Genomic DNA, 21,238 nt, shown 5'->3' on the forward strand with positions numbered 1-21,238 from the left:
ATGCTCCTCCTACATGTGGGAGGAGCCTCCTATGCTCCTCCCACATTGATTTAGTTTTGATTTTAATTGTGGTGTTTTAATTTTTATGTCAACCTCCCTGAGCCATTTTTGGAAAGGCGGTGTGTGTGTGTGTGTGTGTGTGTGTGTGTGTGTGTGTGTGTGTATCAAATAAATAAATAAGATAAATTTCTCTTTACTTTTGAGGAATGGGGCCATAGCTTAGAAGCAGGCCTGCCCAACGTAGGCTCCTCAGTGGTTTTAGGACTACAGCTCCCACAATCCCCAGCCACAGTGGCCAAGAGCCAAGGAGGATGGGAGTTGTAGGCCAACATCTGCAGGGAGGCCGAAGTGGAGCCACCCTGGCTTAGAGGAAGAGCATCTGCTTGGCCTGCAGAAGGCCCCAGGTTCAACCCCGGCAGCATCTCCAGCGAGGCCCGGGAAAGACTCCTGGCTGGAACCCTGGGGAGCTGCTGCCGGTCAGAGTGGGCAGCCCTGAGCTCGCTTGCCCTTGCAGAGTGCCCCTCGGGGCCTGGTGCCGCTTGGGTCCGGCATCCCTCCAACCGCTCGCCTTTGCTCTTGTCTCTGCAGCTGATGCAGAAGTCCCCAAACCAGCCTGTGGCTTCCCGGACGGCAGGGCCATCCTCCCTGGCGCCCTGCCTCTGACAGCGGAGTCCGCTCCGGCTGCCTCCCCAGCACCAGCCCTTGCAGTAAGTGGTGCCGCATGTGCAGGGAGTATGGGGTATGGAGGGGCAAGCGATGTCCGCCCAGGAGGAGTGACTGGCGTCCCAGGAGGGCCGGGCACCGGGCACCAAGCGACGGGCACCTTCGCAGAGTTGGCACGGGCGGGGGCCGAAGAGGAGAAGGAAGAGAAGGGGTCGGAGCTGTCGCCGGATCGGCCAGCGGGCGCTGAAGTCAGGTGAGTGCTGCTTCGGACGGGGGCGGAGGAGCTCGGACACCTGGGTCCCATTCCTGAATAAGAGGGGAGGGGATCTAGTGGAGGGACAGCCAAAAGGGGGATCTAGTGGAGGAAGGAGCAAAAGGGGTGGGCTGTTCTTTCCCGAGTGCCAGAACTACTACTACTATTTATTGTTCTGTACTCCGCCTTTCCTGGTTCAAAAAGTAGCACAAGGCGGCTTACAATAAAAATCAACCTCTGAAAAGATGTGTGTACAGTGGTCCCTCTACTTACGAAATTAATCCGTTCCGAATGCACATTTGTAAGTCGAAAAATTCGTAAGTCGAAAAGCGGTTTCCCATAGGAATGCATTGGGAACGGATTAATGCGTTCCGGAGCCTAGAAAAAAGACCCAGACCCACAGTAAGGCTTGCAAACTGCACAGGAACATTTCTTTTCAAGAATAAACAGGCAGTAAACAGGCAGGCAAGTCAAGGAAACCGCATGTAAAATTTGTAAGTCGAGGAAACGCCATCTAAAAATTTGTAAGTCGAGGAAACCCCATCTAAAAAATTGTAAGTCGAAAAAACCGCATCTAAAACCGGATCTAAAACTGCCGTTTGTAACTCGAAAAATGCTTATGTCGAGTAGTTTGTAAGTCGAGGGACCACTGTATATATATATGAAATACAACATGTACAAGTGAGAAATGGTAATACCGTAATTACCTGAATCGTAAGACTAGCTCCCCCCACCCCCAGTTCTTTAATGTTCGAACTTTGGGGTGTTGCCTTAAATTTCGAGTCGTCTTCCTTCCAAGTAAATACAGGTATAACCTGTATTCGACCTCTGTTTTTCAAGGGGGTCATCTTAAATTCAGCATCGTCTTCTGTTCAGGTAAATACGGTAATTGAGTTGTACTCCGCCTTTCCTGGTTTAATAAAAAAGCACAAGGCGGCTTACAGTAAAAGACGGCATCTGAAAACATAGCAATGAAATGCTGTATATTAGCCTGAGATGGAGCTTTCCTCGCTTTCTGTCCTCTGCTTTGTCTTTGGAATACGGTGCCTTTTGCTTTGGGTGGATCAGCACATGGGCAGCAAGCAAAAAGCAAGCATGGACATGAGCTGCTAGTTTCGCTTCTCTTTTTCTTTGGGGTGCTGGGCGGGTGCCAGATGTAGCTTCCCTTCCTTCTCTGACCAAGGGGCAGGTTGTTCCACCCGCAGGGAGAAAAGAGAAGTTTGTGCACAAGAATAATTGGGAGCTCAGAGGCCCCCAGATACTGGGGGATTCCGCTGTTTAGTAGGAAGTAGGGAAGGGAGCAGGTTCCTGCACTGCCTGAAGCCCTGATCTTTAAAATGAGCCCGGACTAAATTTCTTTGCAGGTGGACTGGAAAGCTCAGAGGAAGGTGAGGGCCGCGTTAGAGGCAGGGAATGAAATACAGGGTAGCCCTTCTTATCCAGACCAAATTGGCCATGGAGTTCTGCCTTCCCTGGCTGGCAGCATGTGACTTGGCTCGCTTGCTCGAGCCACCTGCAGCTACTGTATTTACCGAAATACAAATCTAGGCTTTTCCCAAGTTCTTTGATCTTAGCAATTGGGGGTGGGGAGTGGCCGTCTTAAATACAGAGTGCTGTTCCTTTTGGGTCAATACAGGTATGGCTTGTATTTAACCTTTCCTTTTTAAGCGGGTTGTCTTAAAATCAGGGTCGTCTTCTGTTCGGGGAAATACTCCCTCTGCAGGTGCCTCTTTCTGGGTGCCGCTGCAGATGCCCGCTGGGGTCTAGAGCATGGGCCCTGTTTGGTGGGCCGGAGATAGTGGGGGGTCTGTCCTTGCTTGCTAGCTAGCAGGAGAGAAGGAACCGCCTTTCCTCTCAGCTCACCCTGCACCCAGTGCAGAAGACAAAAAAAGAAGAAGAAGAAGAAGAGCCTCTTTGTGGCGGAGAGCTGTGGGCTATTGTGCAAGATGGCGTCGGGGCTGACCCCCCGTTGCGAAAGCAACCCAAGGAGTTGCTGGCAGAAGCACATTTAGTAAGAGGGCAGCATGAGCTGTGGGTGATTCAAGAGGCCATGCCTCAGGATCCGTTGCAAGGTTGCCTTGGAGGGCAGGATAGGAACGTAGGAAGCTGTCTTCTACTGAGTCTGACCCTTGGTCCATCTAGCTCAGGATTGTCTACCCAGACTGGCAGCGGCTTCTCTGAGGTTGCAGGCAGGAGTCTCTCTCAGCCCTCTCTTGGAGATGCTGCCAGGGAGCAGGCAGGTGCTCTTCCCAGAGCGGCCCCATCCCCTCAGGGGAATATCTTACAGTTTGTCCTGAGCTGGCCCTGGATAGTGGCCTTTAAAAAAAAATATTTTTAAAGAATTCACATTCTTAGGCATGTGAAAGCAGCAGGCTTTTTGCAGGACGTATGGTGTTTGACGCGTCGGTTCTGCACCACAGGGATTGTGAGCGAAGCTGCCATTTGCTGAGTCAGACCCTTGGTCTGCCTAGCTCAGCGTTGTCAGCACTGACTGGCAGCAGCTCCCCAGGGATTCTGAGCAGGGTCTTCCCCAGCCTGGCTGGAGATGCTAACAGGGATTGAACCTGAGACTTCCCGTGCATGCAAAGCACTGAGCTCCAGCATCATCCTGCGTATTCTGAAGGCACATTCTCTGACACCCTCTTCTCTGCTTCTGCACCACGCCTGTTGCTGGCACTCAGACATTTCCTCTTTTCTTTTCCATTTTCCTTCTTTTGCTCCAGCTTCACAATTGCACCGGTTTGCTACCATCTCTAAGGTCAGCCTCAAAAGGCAGCAGTGTTGAACGCCAGTGAGTTTAAGATACAGAGAGAAAAGAGGTTTATCCTCATGAAAACGTTAGAGCAGGGCTACTCAACTCCGGCCCTCCAGCTGTCTCTGGACTACAACTCCCATCATCCCCAGACATTGTGGCCAGTAGTCAGGGACAATGGGCATTGTAGTCCAACACCTGCGGGAGAGCCAGCGTTTTGCAGCCCTGGGTTGGAGGAATCGGACTGTGAGAGAGACTGCTTGAAAATGGGCCAATAATTAGGGTTAATTTTGATGGCCAGGCTGGCAGACTGTGGTGGCCAGTTGGCCTAAGGGGTAAAGAGAGGATTCTTGGATCAGATTCTGGCAGGGAAGAGGGTTAATGTTTGCAGGCTGAGGAGGGTGGGGAGTCCCTTGGGGACCGATCCTCAGCACGCCTCTCTCTTCCCCGCCTCCAGGCCGACTGATATCTGGCAACCCAGGCCACAGAACCCTGTGACTGCACCACGGAGGAGGAAGAACCCATTCAAAGGCCCCGCTGAGCCCCAGGACGTGCCCGTGCTGCCTCCGGTTGTCCCCGAAGCCTCCCCTGTGCGGAAACGCAGGCTGGAGAAAGCCCCACTGGCTCCAGAGCTCCCGGACGCTGCGGCTGAGTTTCCTGTGCCCGTGGAGGACAGCTCTTGCCCGGTCGCCTACGGCAGCCCAGTGGAGGAGAGTTTGCCCTCCAGGGGGTCAGCAGATGTGCCCCACTCCCCATCCCAGCACTGCGGCTCTGTGGTCATGTATCTCGCGGCAGACACGGTCCTCGCCGGACCGGGGCCTCTCGTTGTCACCGGTGGCGCAGGATCCGTGGGGGCTTTGGACGCGGCCTTCCTGGCTTTGTCTCCCGCCGTGGGGCCGTCCCCAGCGGCAGGGTTTTTTGGAGAGGCAGCCAGAGGCGGGGCCCAGAGTCCAGCAGAGGAGGCAGCTGTGCAAGAAGCCCCTGCTGGGATGAAGAGTGACGCTGCCCCTGGGGAGTTCACGGATCCGGAGTGCAGGGGAGGTTGTGGAGGGGTGGCACAGCCTGGCAGAGATGGTTCCCCGCCTGCAGTGGCGCTGGCCAGGTGGGAGGAGGAGGAGGACCTTGCGGTCACAATGGGGCGTTCCAGCCACGAGACGGGGTCCGTGGCGGGAGAAGTGTGCCCGCTGGGGCTCCTGGCTGAACCAGAAAGGAAGCCGGCCGAAGTCAGCAGCCAGGAGGCCTGCAGCTCCGCTTCTGGAGAAGAGACTCCCTCCCCCGAAACCCTTCCCCGGCTGCAGCGACCTTGGGAAGGAGACGAGGCTGACGGGGGCAGTGACTGTGGGCCCCAGCAGCCTGAAGGCCCTGCTTCCCCCTCCGCGCTTGCCACAGAAGACTCTCCCCAGCAAGGCGGGTGTGAGGAGCAAGCATCCGCAGAGGAGGACTTGGGGGGTGGCCACTCCCCAACCTTGGCAGAAGCTCCGCCTCCCGCAGAGAGGTGCAGCGACGAAGAGGTCCCACGGGTGGACGCAGCGGAGAGGCCAACACCTGCCCTTGCTGTCCTGGGAGCGGAGGACGAGACGGAAGCTGCCAGGAGCTGCAACCAGAGTCCCGTAGAAGCCAAGGTGCATGTTGAACTGGAGAAAGGTGAGGCAGGCGATGGGAGGGGTGCGGACCAGAGAGATGTCCTGCCCGAGGCAGCAGGGCGGGAACCTCCACGAGCGGAGGATGTCGCCTCGGAGAGAGGAGAGGAGCAAAGCAAAGATGGCAGGAAGACCCGTCCAGAAGATGCTTTGGAGGCCCCAGGGACACAACTGTACACTCCAGAGAAAGATGGGAGTCAGACGCTTTTGGGGAGTTGTGGGCCAAGCCTGGAAGGGCCAGGGAGTGGCCCAGAGGAGCCCAAGAGCCAGGGTGTGCTGGACAACAGCGGAATAAGAAGAGAAGCCGCGTCAGGCGCGGAGGAGCCTTTTGCAGAGCATAATTTAGCACCCGGGACCAGCGAGCCAGTGATGGCTGCGGTTACAGCTCTTCGCCAGCCGGGCCCCCCATCACCTCAGGATGCTGCTTTGCCCGTCCCAGCTCCCCGTGCCCGCAAGGACAGGACCGCCCAGCCCAGCCAGCAGCCCCTGGTGCCCATTTACACGCCCCGTGGCACAGCGTCGGATTTAGGACATCAAGGGGAGGCCCAGGTACTGATGACCATGGCAGTGACTGCCTTATCATTGGTGCTTCCAGCTGCCTCCCCCATTTTGAAATCTGGGGGGGTCAAGTTTGAGAACCCCTGGGCTCAGTGGTGTATGGTGCCAACACTCTTGAAGGGGTTCAGGAATCTTGGTGTATGTGTGTGTGACCACACACACACACCAATGGTGATCATATTCCCAGGGTTGATGATCGCTGTCGATGGTGATCATATTCCCAGAGTTGTTTTCTGTGGTTGCTGGATTGCCATGCAAGTGGATTACAGCTTCCATCATCTCCAGCCTGTTTTGCAGCTGGGGATGATGGGAGTTGTAGTCCAGTGACAGCTGAGAGCCACCCCTGTCTTAGAGGCTTATTTGCTTGGCTTTTATTTTAAACCAAGTTCCTAGACCTTATGATAATGGCAAATAGCATGGCCCATTTATCACCTCCATTCCTGGCCAGAAACGGTTGAGAAAAGTAAAAAGTAGCAAAAGTTCTCCTGCTTGTGCAAAACGGAGAAACGCATGCAAGAATATCTAATGTATATCCTTAATCTGGACATTCCTGATCAGGGGCTTTGCACAGGCTTATGGTCTTTCTCACACCCATGAGATGGCAGAGTTTCCCTCCCTCCACAAGGCTGGGATTTGGGGCTAGAGACTTGCCGCTCTGGGGGCTCAGCAGGGACGTAGCCTCATGCAGGCCCGTGACTAGCTTGTTTTGCCCCCTACCCTTTAGGCCGACAGCCCCAGGAACCCAACCCTCATGAACTCCAGCCAGTCCTTGCTGGAGTGGTGTCAGGAGGTGACCTCCGGCTTCAGGGGCGTCCGCGTCACCAACTTCACCACCTCCTGGCGCAGTGGCCTGGCGTTCTGTGCCATCCTGCATCACTTCCACCCAGAGAAGATGTGAGTTGGCAGCTGTAAACAGGGGCCCAGGGGTGTTGGCAGAGTTCCTCGGGGATTTCCAGTTCTGCGGCAGAGTTTGTGGTGACAGCTCTTGAACAGGGGTAGAGTAATGAAATGCAAGAATGTGGAGACTTGCCACAGATTTCTCGCCTGACCAGGAGTGCTCTTAATTTTTTTCATGTGTGCAGAATGAATTTTGTTCTGTGCAGCCATAGCAAGGCAGTGAGTGTGCACCTGCATTGTGTGTGAACTTCCTGATTCAATCTGAGTGGGATCTAAAATTAACTGAGCGGACATAAAAAAACTTGTGCGCGCACACACATGCACTTACCTTAAGAGGGAACACTGCTGACCAGTTCCCAGTGGGAATGGTGCTGCCAGTCTGAGTACCCCTTGAATACCTAATCATCGTGATGAATTTTATCCCTTGTATGTATTTGAGGGGAAAATAATCTTAAAGGGCAAAAGTTTTCTCTAATTAGGCTGGCCTTAGTCCTAATCCCTACCAAAGCTCTGATCCAGATTCCCTTTATACACCCCAATAACACACACTCAGGAGCCTTGAGGACACAATCCCCAAAATAAAAGTGACCGTTTATTCTTCCCTGGGCTTCTGATATCCATTGAGGCAGGTGGCTTTAGGCCTCTGTAGCTGTCCAGCTGCTCTCCTAGGTCTTTTGCCTTGTCTGCTGTCCTTCAGGCACAAAGTCTTCAGTCTGGTCCTCTGCTCCTATCCAGGGCCTGTGCCTTGTCTGCTGTCCTTCAGGCACAAAGTCTTCAGTCTGGTCCTCTGCTCCCATCCAGGGCCTGTGCCTTGTCTGCTGTCCTTCAGGCACAAAGTCTTCAGTCTGGTCCTCTGCTCCTATCCAGGGCCTGTGCCTTGTCTGCTGTCCTTCAGGCACAAAGTCTTCAGTCTGGTCCTCTGCTCCCATCCAGGGCCTGTGCCTTGTCTGCTGTCTCAGGCACAAAGTCTTCAGTCTGGTCCTCCACCTTGTCACTGGCCAGTTAACCACTTAACTGCCAGGCTCCCTATAGACAAGGTTTCCTCACTAGTCAGCTCTCCTCTAGTGCTAGGCACCCTGAAGGTGCAGGGGCTAAATCCCTTAAGTGAGGTGAACAAGGCAGACACCCCCACCAGCTCTTTTGGAGGTATCTTGGGCAAAGCCAATGTTCCTGCTGCCCTCCAGCCTTCCTAGTGACCAGCTCTTCAGTAGCTGCCCTTTCCTCTGGGCTGCCTTCTTCCTTCTTTTCAGCTCTTCTTCCTTCAGAGCTCTCCTTCTGGCACCCCAGCAGACTCTCCCTGTGAGCCTGGCTGGACCATCTATTTATGCTCCCATTTCCCAGAATGCTGACATAGCCCCAGCCAATCCTAGCCCAGAGTCGCCTTTTGAACTGATTGGCCGAAAGCTTGACCTGCAGAGTGCCTTCTGCTTTCATTTGATTGGACAGAACCTTTACCTGTAGGACCCTTCTCATTGGACAGTTTTTGGATGCCACCCAAATGCCTAAGCTTGTTCAAAATGCTTAGAGGCAAAGCCTTATTGTGACCAAACACCAATAATTCTATATAAATCAAACAAATATAGGTGAATTATTCAAAGCCACCCACAGATCCTATAACTATGGTAAAATCCCCTCCATGACACACAGATTTTCCCACTAGCATTGCCTCCAGCTTATCTGGATTTTGTTTTCGTTCAACTTGGTCTCACAGCTTCCAAACTCTGGTTAAAGACACAGACTGTGCATCCTGGATCTGGCTATCATTGGCATAGATCAGGCCTGCTCAACTTAGGTCCCTGCCCTGCTAATTTTGGACTACAACTCCCATAATCCCTAGCCACAGTGGCCAATAGCCAGGGGTTATGGGAGCTGTAGGCCAACATCTGCAGGAGGGCCGAAGTTGAGGGTGCCCTGGCATAGAAGGCCCCCTGGAGGTCTTCTAGACCACCCCCTGCTCATTACAGGAATCTGCTCCAGCATCCCTGACCGATGACTATCCAACCTCTCTCTGAAAACCCAGAGAGATAGCCCACTCCTCATGAGGCAGGCTGTTCCACTGTCCAAGAGCTCTTACAGTTAGAAAATTCCTCCAAATGCCTAGCCTAAATCTGGGAGGGGAGATTTCAGTGGATTTCAGGGTCAAAGAGGGAAGGCAAGAACTCTTTTTCTGTGTAAACCGCACTGAGCCATTTCTGGAAGGGCAGGATAGAAATCAAATAAATAGATAGATAAATGGAGAAGTGGAGGCCACTGCAGAGTGAGGGATCAAAATGGCAGGCAGTGGGAGCGAGAGAGATCTGCAGGGGCTGAGCAAAAGTCTGGTGTCAGCAAAATTCTGAAGGAGGAGGGTGAAGTGATGCAGCAGAGTGTGGAGGATTCTTCTGGTGGTGAAGTGTCTTGGGATCGAGGGTAGGTGCAGGCAAAGCCCATTGATGGAACTGATGTTTCTCCCCTCCCATCCTCAGCAACTATGAAGCTCTGGATCCCCTCGATATCAAGCAGAACAACAAACTGGTGAGTCGGTCGCTCCAAGCTCTTTGGGGTGGCCTCTTGTTTGGTGGTGCCTGCTAGGAATGCTCTGGGATGGGGCCTTGCCAGTGGGAGGTCTGTATCCTTTGCTCTGACACAGACTCTCTGGGTGTCCTTGGGCGTGTCACTCAACCTCTGCTAGCTCACAGGAGTGTTTGGAGAATAAATAACCCCGTGAAAGAGATGCAGAGATGGGATGGCCAAGTGGTTGCAGGGCAGGGTTGGACTGTGAGAGGCCTGTTTCTTTTTCTCTTGCTCACCCTCAGCCCTTCCATCTGTAAAATGGGTCATTTTGTCGCGAGGGTCGCACAGTGTCAAGGGGAAGCTCTTTTGCCCCATTGCAAAGTGTCATGGAGGAGGAACTGATGTCAGGAAATAATGTTCCACCGAGAGGAGTTTTAACAAGAAAAATTTGAATCTGAATTTCTCCTGCTTTCTCTCCTCCTGCAATCAGGCCTTTGATGGTTTTGCCTCGCTGGGAATCTCCCGGGTGATGGATCCGGCCGACATGGTGTTCTTGACAGTGCCCGATCGGCTGATTGTCATGACGTACCTGTGCCAAATCCGGGCCTTTTTCACGGGGCAGGAGCTGAACGTGGTGCAGCTGGCAGGCCACAGCAACCAGACCACCTACAAGGTGGGCAAATTCGACACGGACGCCTCTGGCTCCATTGACCCCGCCATGTTCTACTCCCAGCACCTCCAAAGTGCCGCCTGCCAAGTAGAGCATCCTGGGAGGCAGGACGCTGAGGATTCTGGGATGAGAAGGGCCTCCGGCAGCGTGGCAGGGGTGGACCAGGAACCAGAGGCGGAGGACGCTACTCCAGAGTCTGCCGAGAGTGAGGCAAAGGCCGGTGTTGCAAAGGATTCTGGGAACGAAGCCCCCTTGGGGGACAGGGAAGCCAGGGATACGGAGTCCTTCCAAGCTGTGGAGCGTGCAAGTGAGCCAATGGTCAACGGCGCCCCTTCTGTTGAAGAACCCAAGCCGGAGCCCTCCAAAGCTGTGGACGATACTAAAGCAGAAAGCCCCGAGGCTGGTGGGAAGGCCGTGGCGGAGATTTCTCCGAGCCTGCAGTCGTTCCTCAGGGATGCCGCGGCGGAGACCTTGACGCCCGACGGGAAAGCACTTCTTAACGGCGCCGTGGCCAGTTCAGCCACAGCACCCGGCGCAGGGTTTCTGACCCAACTGGATTCTGGGACGGAGGCCCCAAGGCCTGGTGGGAAATCAATGGTCAATGGCACCGTGACGGAGCCAAGCGCCGAGCGGGAGGGAGAGCTCTCTGCCCGTGGGGACTCCGGGGCCGAAGCCTCGATGCTTGGCGAGTCGATTCAGCGGGCCGAACCGGAGGCTCCCAGGAGCCCCGGAGCAGAAGCTGCAAGGCCTGACGGGAAACCCTCGGCCAGCAACAGCGAGCCACTGGTCCCCCCTCCACGGCTGAAGCGGCTTGCCTCCCGGAGTGGTCCCGAGCGCGGCCTGCAGCGCACGCTCTCCACGGGCAGCCAGGGGCCCGTCGCCCCACCACGATCCCACGCCAGCAAGTCCACCTTCGCTCATGTGCGCGATGCTGACCTGGTGAAAAAGCGACGCTCGCGGCTCAAGAGCGAATCCCTGTCGATGGACGAAGGGGATGCCGGTGGTCCGTTGGAGGACCCAGCCCAAAGACTTGCCATGGTGAGTGGCCCGGAGTCGCCGGTCTCCCAGTGTGCCATTGGGAATCATCCCGATAAACTTCCCTTGGAGACGTGATGCCGGGCGTCAGCTCAGCTTCGGTCCAGAGGGCTCCTCTTCAGTGTCTGTTTTTCCCTTTTCGTCCCCGGAAACCACAAAGAGAGAGTGCTCCTGAGCATGTGCAGAGTTGCATTTCTGGTCATCACAGCTAACCCTCAAGCATTCAGACCCAGGGGGCATGGCTTCCCAGCATGCTTGAAACCCAGCCTGTCTCTTGCGTCCCATTCGGCCCAGTTGGGCGGACGCTTTTGAACGCTGGACTTCTTTGCTTTCAGCCCCACCGGAGCACTGCGAGAGGAGTGTGGATTGCCTGCTTCGGCCTGGGGGGGTGTGCTGGGGAGGAGGGGGAATTGACCGTACATTTTGATCAACGTTGTCGCCTCCCTTCCGGCTTGCTCTGTACAGCTTTTGGTCCCCCTCTAACCCCGTCTCCGGCTTTTGGGGTCACGCTTTGGCGCCAGGCCTGGCTGTGTCTATATTCCGGGTCCCTTTTGGGATGCCTCTTCCTTGCTTTTGGATGAGCATTTGCCCCAGCCCCAGGTTGAACGGAGAGGAGTCTTTGAATCGCAAAAGGGCAGCTCAAATGTTGTGTTTTAGGGGCCTCTGGTTTAAGTTATCCCGATGAAATAACCAGCTCTCTTTTTAAGCAACACCACTGCATGCCTGCATGGACACCCCAAACATGCCCTTCTTTCTTTTTTGAATTCAGGGTATAGAGCAGGGGGAGGCAACCTTGGTACTCCAGCCTTTTGTTGAACTACAACTCCCATCATCCCCAGCTGTGGTATATTGTGGCTGTGGATGATGGGAGTTGTAGTCCAGGAGTAGCCGGAGAGCCAAAGTTGCCCTACCCCCGTTAGATAGAAGAATTGTAGGGTTTTTGAGTTGGAAGGGACCTTGGAGGTCTTCTAGTATAAGGGTCTCCAGATGTGGTTGGACTACAACTCCCATCATCCCCAAGCACAACAGCCAGATATAGGGAAATAGGCACCTAAGAAAGTGGGCTTCAGTCCATGGAATGTTAGGCTATTATTTATTTATTTAGCACCACCCATGTACAGGGCACTTTGCCAGGACTGAGAGGGCAGTCTCTGCCCCAAGGAGCTTACATTCTAGATCAGTGCTTCTCAACTTTTTTGGAGTCATGGACCGGTATATTATTCATGCACAGTTTCCTGGACCAGCAGTTAGTAAGGGGGTTGCTCCCCTCGCCTCCACCCCCAGGCACCCCCCAAAAAACAATTGTGGGCAGCTCTCCGGAGCTCATTTCCAGGCAGTCCTCGCTGCTGGATAATGTTCATTTTGAGGAAGTGAAATGAATGTTATCCAGCAGCAAGGGCTGCCTGGAAATGAGCTCTGGAGAGCCCCCAGTGGCCCCCTCCGGCCCAAAATTGGGGTTTTTTTGGGTGAGGGGTATTTTTTATTAGTGATGCCTCATGGACCGGTACCCAACGCTTCGCGGACCGGCACTGGTCCACGGACCGGTGGTTGAGAAACACTGTTCTAGATCAGTGGTTCCCTCCAAACCAGGGTTCCTCCAGGTGGTGCTGAACTATGACTCCCATCATTCCCAGCTACAGTTTACTGGGGGGGTGATGGGAGTTGTAGTTCAGCAACATCTGGAGGAACCCAGGTTGGGAGCCACCAGGCTAGATATTGGCACAAGGGAAACCTCAGAGGAAGGAAATGAAGGCGGGGTAAAGAAGACGAATATACCGTTACTGTGGTTACGTGGGTTCATTATAAGCTTCATTAGAAGGGCATCCCAACATTAGGTCCCCGGATGTCATCGGACTACAACTCCCATCATCTCCACCCACGGTGGCCTTTGGCAGGGGATGATGGGAGTTGTAGTCCAGGAACATCTGGGGACCCAAGGCTGGGAGCTCCTGCAAATAAGGCATGGGGACGAAGGGATTGGAGAAAGGCTTCGGAGAAAGCAGAATTGGAAGTACTAAAATGTGTTGGTTGTTTAAAGTGCCACACAGGACTCTTGTCATTTTTGCTGTGGCAAGCTAACAGGGCTGCACATCTGGAAGCTGTCACTAACGGAATGTTTAGTTACGCTCTGGCCAGAAGGAAAATCCACAGGGGTGCTAGTGCAGGGGTGTCGCGGAGGTGGGAATGCGCTGGGACGGAGCCCCGGTACTGCTTGGCTCCTCTGGCTGTCGGGGTGGGCATGGCCATGGCCTTGGGGGCTGTCCTGGAGAGAGCCTTCTGCACTTCTGAACTGGCAACTACATCGCTGGGCTAGTGAGCCCAGTTGCTCCAGCTGCCTCTCCTCCTCCTTCGCCTTTCTTCTCTCTACATTTGCAACTGACAGGGACAGGTCGCTCACACAGACACACTCACACATGCACACCACCTGCCAAAGCTGGATGGTTTGGGCTCAAGGAATGCCAAGCATTGTCAGCCAGCCTCTTTGAAACAGAAAGCTTGAGTTCTTGCGTGGTTTCTGGTTCTGATGGGTTTGCTGTTTTTGTGGCAATAGAAAGGGGAAACAGTAGGTTTCTTTTGTTTAAATGTATGGATGAAAACTCGTTGGTGACTCACCTCTTGGTAAGATTTCCCTGTTGTTGTAAATGCAGTAGTTTGATGTAGTCCAAGATTTGTTCTAAGGTACACATGACATGGCTATGTTTTGTTTTGTTGCGATGTGGTGACCCATTTTCCTCTCTCCTCCCACAGGATGATGTTTGTGACGAAGGCTCAAAACCCCGACAGGTTACGCCGAAGGCGCAGCAGCACCCAGGTGAGTCTTGATTCTTGCAGGTAAGGCTAGAACTTAGAGGGGCTGTGGGTGCTGGCTTTTCTGTACCCCAAGCCATCTAAAGGTCCTCTGCAAAAGGGGCAGGTCCAATCCTAGACCCTTCCCAACTCCTCCTCCCACTTCCCAGACCCCTGTGGTTAACATGGCCTGATACCCTTCCTGCTCTTTCAATCACAGCTCCTCCAACTACTACCTCCCAGGAACTGCCCCAGGATTCCGGCATCAAGAAAAGTGCCAATGAAGACGAGGCTCCAGTAAGATTTGCAAAGCACTTTGAGAACCTTTTGGTTGGAAAGCGGTACATGAATATTTTTTAATAAGATGGACAAGGATCACTAGCTTCGAATCCTGTTGCAGCAAGATTTGTTTCATGTGGGAGATGAAAAGTTGAACCTCCATGTTCAAAGGCACTCTACCAAATAATAGGCATAAACAGTGGGGAATTCATCCCCTCTGTGATGGCTTGCTCCACTAATACCCAGTGGCATAATCAGTACTTCTCAGACACTTCATCACCTTGATGAATTTCATCCATTTAGAGTATTCTTTATTAAGTGAATAATTAAATGTATTAATTCAAAAATACACACACACACACACACACACACACCAACAACCAGGTAAATATTTATTTATTTATTATCATATTTCTGTACCGCCTGATATAGACATCTCTAGGCAGTGTACAAATATATCATCTTAAAGGTGTAAAGGGTTTGTCTGTTTAGGCTGGGATTAGTCCTAAGCAGTGTGCCCTCTAACAGCAATTCCCAGATGTTGTGGGCTACAACTTCCAGAATCCCCAGCTGCAATGACTTTTGCTTGTGGATGATGGGAGTTGTAATCAACATCTGGGAATCCCTATTAGAGGGAACACTGGTCCTAATCACTGGCCTGATTAAAACCCTGGCCCAGATTTACCTTCTCCAGTCACATAACAGAGGCACCTTGTTGACCCAAGCCTCAAAATAATAGGGACTTTGCCCTACTTTCACTAGCTTCTGATTGGCTGTTGAGACAGATAGCCTTGGCATGTAGCTATCCAGCTGCTGGCCAGGGCCTTGTCTGCTCTCTCAGGCACAAGTCTTCAGTCTGGTCCTCCAGCCCACTTGGAGTCTTTATTTATAAGTTCCTCAGGACTTTGAAGTTGGCCCAGCCAATCCTAGCCCTGCTGTCGCCTTTAAATTGATTGGCCAAAGCCTCCACCTTCAGTGTGTCTTCTGCTTTAATTTGATTGGGTAGAACCTTTGCCTGTGGGACCCTGATCATTGGATCATTTATTTGTTTTTGGAAACCCCAACGCTTTGTCAAAATTAAGCCTGTAAACAGAAAGCCAGGTAAACAGCCCCCTTCATTACTTACAAGGCAACTGTCAATAGAGGGCATCACTTATTGTAACCAAATACCAGAACTGAAGCCGACTCTGAATTTAAGACTCCCTTCAAAATAGAGGTTAAATTCAATTGATACTTGCATTTACTTGAAAAGAACACAGGACTTACATGCAACTGCTGTAAGATATTCCCTTTCGGAGATGGGGCCATAGCTCAGTGGAAGATCATCTGCTCTAAGCAGGACTGGGAGCGACTCCTGCCTGTAATCTTGGAGAGCCGCTGCCAGTCAGTGTAGATGATACTGAGCTGGATGGACCAGTGGTCTGACTCGGTATAAGGCAGCTTCCTATGTTCCAGTGCTTGGCCACGGGCAGAATGGTGGTGCAAAATGGCCTTTAGCTTTAAGACAGGTTTCTAGATCTCATGACTATGCTGGAAAATGTACGGGTAATCCAAGATTGGGCGAGGTGGTAAATTTTTAAGAGGCTGTGAGAGCCGGCAGGTCTTCTGTGCAGTTCCCAATCTCTCCCCACCCCCTGTTCTCCTGTTTCTCTCTGCCCCATACAAGGGAAAGGCCACCGCTCAGAGAAAGAGTGCGTGCTGTGCATACAGGCGGCCTTTGACTTAATCCTTGACATTTCCAGCTGAAGGAGCTCAGGTAGCAGAGCCGAGGAAGCTGCTGCCAGTCACAAGTCGGCAATCCTGGTCTGGATGGCGCAGTGGTTTGACACAACATAAGGGCAGCTACATTTATTTATACAGATTTGCTCTCCCTCCCTGTGCCTCCTTTGCTCAATCAGCTTTTGCACAGAAAGCCCTAATCCTGCAAGGACATCTCCTCACTTTGTGCACAGAAGAAAAATAATGTTGCAATGAGAATGTATTAATTCCTCCTACTGTCTGTGCAACTCTTTTAATTGGGAGAGTACTAGATGGTCGTTTCTTTCCTTCATAACAACCTTGTTGGGAAGGAAAAGAAGCATGCCCGAGGATACTGAGTCAGGCTGTGGCAGAGGTAGGACTGGAAATGTAGGGCTCCCAGATCTAAGCATTGCTCCTTAGCCACAAGGCAACACTTTTGTTGGAAGAGCAGAATTAAAACCAGGTTGAGTCCTGCCTTCTACGCATCTCACACCAGCATTCAGGTTTTCCAGAGAAGTTTTTTGCAAAACAGCTGCCTAGCTTTTCCTCCGTTCCATATTGACCTTAAAGGCCCCAAGCCTGGATGCCAGTTCTGACACACATTCTGCCTTCCCACTAGAAATTCCAGGACACCAGCCAGTATGTTGTGGCTGAACTCCGGGAGCTGGAGGCTGAACAGAAGCAGATCGACGGACGGGCAGCCGTGGTGGAAAAGGACCTGCGAGGGCTCATGGAATCCGGTAGGAAGACGCTTCTGGACCCAGAAGTGGATCCACTTAAAGCTTAAGAGAATGGGAGATTGTGGAAGAGGGTCCTTGGGATCAGGCCAAGACAGAGAGGTGATGAAAACAGGCAGAGGATTTCCTTAGAAGCATTCTGGGCCAAGCACCTAAAATACCCTCTCTGGTTTTCACTTGGCCCGTGCAGCCTTCTGGTGCCACCTGCTGACAGAATGTGGCATTGCACAGGGAGATTATCTGCAAGGTGGAGTTGAGTGAGCTTTTGGACTACAACGCCAGTCATCCCTGACTGTTGGACACTGTGGTTGAGGAATGGTGGGAGTCGGAGTCGAACGGCAGCTGGAGGGCCAAGGTTGTGCAGCCCTGTCTTTGGGTCTTGGTGGCCCTTCTCTGACTCACTAGAAGGCAGCTTGGCATGTTCATCGGGAGCATAAGTGGTAGAGGATCTGCTTATTTATTTATTAGATTTATATACTATAAATCTGGCATGAAGGGGGGTCTCAATCCCTGGCAGCATCCCCAGATAGGGCTGGGAAAGACTCCTGAGCCTGAAACCTTGGAGAGTTGCTGCTGGTCAGAGCAGACGATACTGTGCTAGATGGACCAAGGGTCTGACTCAGCAGACAGCAACTTCCCGTGTTCACCACCGCTAGGTGTGTAGCTTAGTTAGACAATGCTTGCTGGGAAAGGGAAGCTAGAAAGCGAGACTCACACTTGCTCCCTTCCTTGGTTCATTCCAGGCTCAGATAAGCTGAAGGAGGAGGAGCTCATCCAGGAATGGTTCACCCTTGTGAATAAGAAGAATGCCCTGATCCGGCGGCAGGACCAGCTGCAGCTGCTGTGAGTGTGCGGCTGGAAGAGCGGAAAGGGAGGGGCGTCCTGTGACCCCAGCTCGGCAAATGCTTTCTACCTGCTTTTTTTTTGGCCTCGTGGTGGGAGGAGAGCTGGTCTTGTGGTGGCAGGCATGCAGTGTCCCCTTTGCTAAGCAGGGTGTGCCCTGGTTTGCATTCGAATGGGAGACTACACGTGTCAACTGATTCCTCTTGGGGGGTGGGGCTCTAGCTCCGTGGAAGAGAGTCTGCCTGCTTGCACACAGAAGGCCCCGGATTCCCTCCCTGGCAGCATCTCCAGGTAGGGCTGGGAGAGACTCCCGCCCTGCAGCCTTGGAGAAGCCGCTGCCAGTCAGTGTAGACCAGTGCTTCTCAACTTTTTTGGAGTCATGGACCGGTATATTATTCATGCACAGTTTCCTGGACCAGCCGTTAGTAAGGGGGTTGCTCCCCTCGCCTCCACCCCCAGGCACCCCCCAAAAAACAATTGTGGGCAGCTCTCCGGAGCTCATTTCCAGGCAGTCCTCGCTGCTGGATAATGTTCATTTTGAGGAAGTGAAATGAATGTTATCCAGCAGCAAGGGCTGCCTGGAAATGAGCTCTGGAGAGCCCCCAGTGGCCCCCTCCGGCCCAAAATTGGGGTTTTTTTGGGTGAGGGGTATTTTTTATTAGTGATGCCTCATGGACCGGTACCCAACGCTTCGCGGACCGGCACTGGTCCACGGACCGGTGGTTGAGAAACACTGGTGTAGACAATGCTGAGCTAGAGGGGCCAAAGGGCCGACCTGGTAAAAGGCAGCTTCCTATGTTGCTATGACGTGTGCTGCATCAAGGGCGGCTTGCACGTGTGAACGGGCCAACCCAGAGCCAGCACCACGGAGAACCCTTTCACAGCCACGAACACTTTTCATTAGAGACAGTTCACGTGCCCAGTTACGGAGTGCGGAGTGACCCGGCCCTGAGCGCCAACCTCCACCTTAAGTGAAAAGCATTGATGTGGAGTTCCCCCTCCCCAAACAATTTCCACCCTTTGCTGAAAATTCCCCCCACAGCTGCTGTTTGCCCCGACACTAAGATGCCACCTTGGAGGGAGGCCTAACTTATAGGTGTGGATGTTCTGAGAAAGGGCCCCGCTCCGTCTCCTCTTGAGTCCAGCGCAGAAGGGAGAGCTGGTCTTGTGTTACCGAGCATGAATTGTTGCCTTTGCCAAGCAGGGTCTGCCTTGGTTTGCATTTGGAGGGGAGACTAGATGTGAGCGCTGTAAGATAGTCCCCTGAGGGGATGGGGCCACTCTGGGAAGAGCCCCTGCCTGCTTGCGTGCAGAAGGTTCCAAGTTCCCGCCCTGGGAGCATCTCCAAGATAGGGCCAAGAGAGACACTCCTGCCTGCAACCTTAGGAACATAGGAAGCTGCCATATACTGAGTCAGACCCTTGGTCCATCTAGCTCAGTATCATCTACACAGACTGGCAGTGGCTTCTCCAAGGTTGCAGGCAGGAGTCTCTCTCAGCCCTATCTTGGAGATGCTGCCAGGGAGGGAACTTGGAACCTTCTGCTCTTCCCAGAGCGGCTCCATCCCCTGAGGGGAATCGCTTGCAGTGCTCACACATCAAGTCTCCCATTCATATGCAGCCAGGGCGGACCCTGCTTAGCTAAGGGGACAAACCATGCTTGCTACCACACCCTTCCCTCTTGGAGAAGCTGCTGTTGCCAGTCTGTGTAGATGATACTGAGCTAGATGGAGCAAGGGTCTGACTCAGTATATGGCAGCTTCGTCTTTTCCTATGACATTGATGATTCCACGCTTCCTGAAGCACAGGAAGGAGCAACTCTAGCCTTCTAGAACAGACCTTTCCTTGTGTGGGACGTCCCCCAGAACTCGGGGCTGCTGCTCCTGTCTCTGGGCCTTGCTTTGCTGGCTCAAACCTTGCTGCCTCTGCTTCTTCTTGTAGGATCGAAGAGCAAGACCTGGAGCGCCGCTTTGAGTTGCTGAGCCGGGAGCTGAGAGCCATGATGAGCATTGAAGGTGAGAGATGAGGAATGACTCTGGAGGTGGGCGGGGGGGGAGGACGGGGGCGTGGCTTCTGCCCCCCTCTGTGGGCTGGCCGGAAGGGAAATCGTGGCCATCTCCCACACACACCCCGTCTCCCCAGACTGGCTCAAAACGGAAGCCCAGAAGCAACGTGAACAGCTGCTCCTGGAAGAACTGGTGTCGCTGGTGAACCAGAGGGACGAGCTGGTCAGAGACTTGGATATTAAAGAGAGGATGTGAGTGTGTCTTTACCCCGTCTTTGGAGCGCAGAGCATGGGGAGGGGTCCGTGTTCCCGGTAACGGGGATTCCCAGATGTTGTTGACTACGACTCCCAGCATCCTCCGCCTTTGGCTAGGGATTATGAGGATCGTAGTCAACAACGTCTGGGGGTCCCTCTTACAGGGGACGCTGCAGGGTTGGAGCCCAAGGGGGAAGGTTCCTCCCAGGAAATGAGTGCTCAGACCTGGGTTTGTTTTTTAATGCATATGCTCACTGGTTGACATGCAAGGGTGGTTTTTTGCGATCCTCAACAGCGTAGGAGTCGCATCCTACCCAAGTTCAGGAGCAGGCCTGCCTTAGGGGATGGGGATGTAGCTCAGTGAAAGAGTACCTGCTTGCTTGTGTGCAGGTTCCAAGTTCCCTCCCCGGCAGCATCTCCAAGAGAGGGCTGAGAGAGACTCCTGCCAGCAACCTTGGAGAAGCCGCTGCCAGTCTGAGTAGACAATACTGAGCAAGATGGACCAATGTTCTGACTCGGTATATGGCAGCTTCCTTGGTACCTATGAAAGTGCGAGAGCAGCCTAATGGAATTTTCTAACATGCAGTAGCAATTTGGCACCCTCCCCTTTCCCAGGGAGCCCTCTGTGCCACCCAGAAATACGTCCCCAAAGGCTGCACAGCCCTTGGGGACATATTTTTGGGTGGCACTCTAGGGCTTCCTGGCATACAGGAGGGCTTCGAAAAGTGTCGGTCGGTGGGGAGTGTTGCTAGGCTGCTCTCTCACTGCGTTCTTGCTCTGTTACATTAGCCCCTCAGATTATTTGGGGGGGTGACTTTCTGCCAACATCGCCTAAACCTAACACTGCTTTTCTGTGGCCTCTCCTCCCGTTCTCCCTTCCCTTGCTGCGACCTCTGTCTCGGCCCTCTCAGAGCTCTGGAAGAGGATGCCAGGCTAGAACGGGGACTCCGACAGAGACGCCAGAAGGTCAGCCGCAAGGAAAAGTGTCGTGTCAGCTGAGACAGGAGAGCCTTCTTGCCTCTTCTCCCTGCCCTCCCCCCCCATGATGACTAGGTGGGGCCAGCAAACACCAGCACTTCTTCCTCCCCAGATGCCCCCCAGCCTTCACAGGGGCGCCCCCTTCTATGCCAGTTTTGACTTCCCCCCTGTGCCTCTTATTACCCACAATTCTTTGCAGGCTGCCTCTGTTTGTAACTTGTGCCAAAGAGATTGTGGGGTGCAGAGAGTCCAGAACGGCTTCTAGTACCCCATTTCCATGCCGTCCCAAGAACCGATTCGGGATGGCATTTTTAAAGGGGCAGTGCCCATGGACTCACTAGCTGGAGAGGGCAAAAAAGCCGCCTTAGGTTCTATTTATTTGTGTGTGCTTGCGTGAGTGAGAGAGCTCATATTTGGGTTTCAGCGGATGCCTTCTCCCTGCCATCTTTACATTTTCATGGAGGCTGTGTTTTATTTTATTCTATTTTTTAATTATCAATGTTCTTACTGATGGTACAAAGTGCCTTGAACGCTCCTACAGCCAGACATGGTCATGGAAAAGTTGTATTCTCTATTTTTCACCACCCAATCCCTCCCTGGTTATTTGCACTAAATTTGTACCAGAGTTTGAAATAAATATATCAAAAGACACAA

At 53.1% G+C, this 21,238-nt stretch overlaps 1 protein-coding gene across 5 annotated transcripts in view; it reads left to right on the forward strand.

Annotated features, from left to right (window-relative positions):
• Nucleotides 1–21,238, forward strand: part of EHBP1L1 (EH domain binding protein 1 like 1) — a 39,448-nt gene extending 18,210 nt beyond the window's left edge. For 2 of the 5 annotated variants that reach the window (XM_053278454.1, XM_053278455.1), the window contains 12 exons: nt 589–916; nt 4,126–5,857; nt 6,591–6,760; nt 9,229–9,277; nt 9,747–10,964; nt 13,710–13,773; nt 13,969–14,045; nt 16,387–16,507; nt 17,248–17,347; nt 19,288–19,361; nt 19,489–19,603; nt 20,518–21,238. In XM_053278454.1, the coding sequence (XP_053134429.1) occupies nt 589–916; nt 4,126–5,857; nt 6,591–6,760; nt 9,229–9,277; nt 9,747–10,964; nt 13,710–13,773; nt 13,969–14,045; nt 16,387–16,507; nt 17,248–17,347; nt 19,288–19,361; nt 19,489–19,603; nt 20,518–20,605 (4,136 nt within the window). In that variant the 3' untranslated portion in view covers nt 20,606–21,238. The remainder of the gene's footprint in view (nt 1–588; nt 917–4,125; nt 5,858–6,590; nt 6,761–9,228; nt 9,278–9,746; nt 10,965–13,709; nt 13,774–13,968; nt 14,046–16,386; nt 16,508–17,247; nt 17,348–19,287; nt 19,362–19,488; nt 19,604–20,517) is intronic. The other 3 variants (XM_053278456.1, XM_053278458.1, XM_053278459.1) reach the window with 3 other exon arrangements.

This window comes from Hemicordylus capensis, chromosome 14 (genome assembly GCF_027244095.1).
Source record: "Hemicordylus capensis ecotype Gifberg chromosome 14, rHemCap1.1.pri, whole genome shotgun sequence".
NCBI lineage: Eukaryota > Metazoa > Chordata > Lepidosauria > Squamata > Cordylidae > Hemicordylus > Hemicordylus capensis.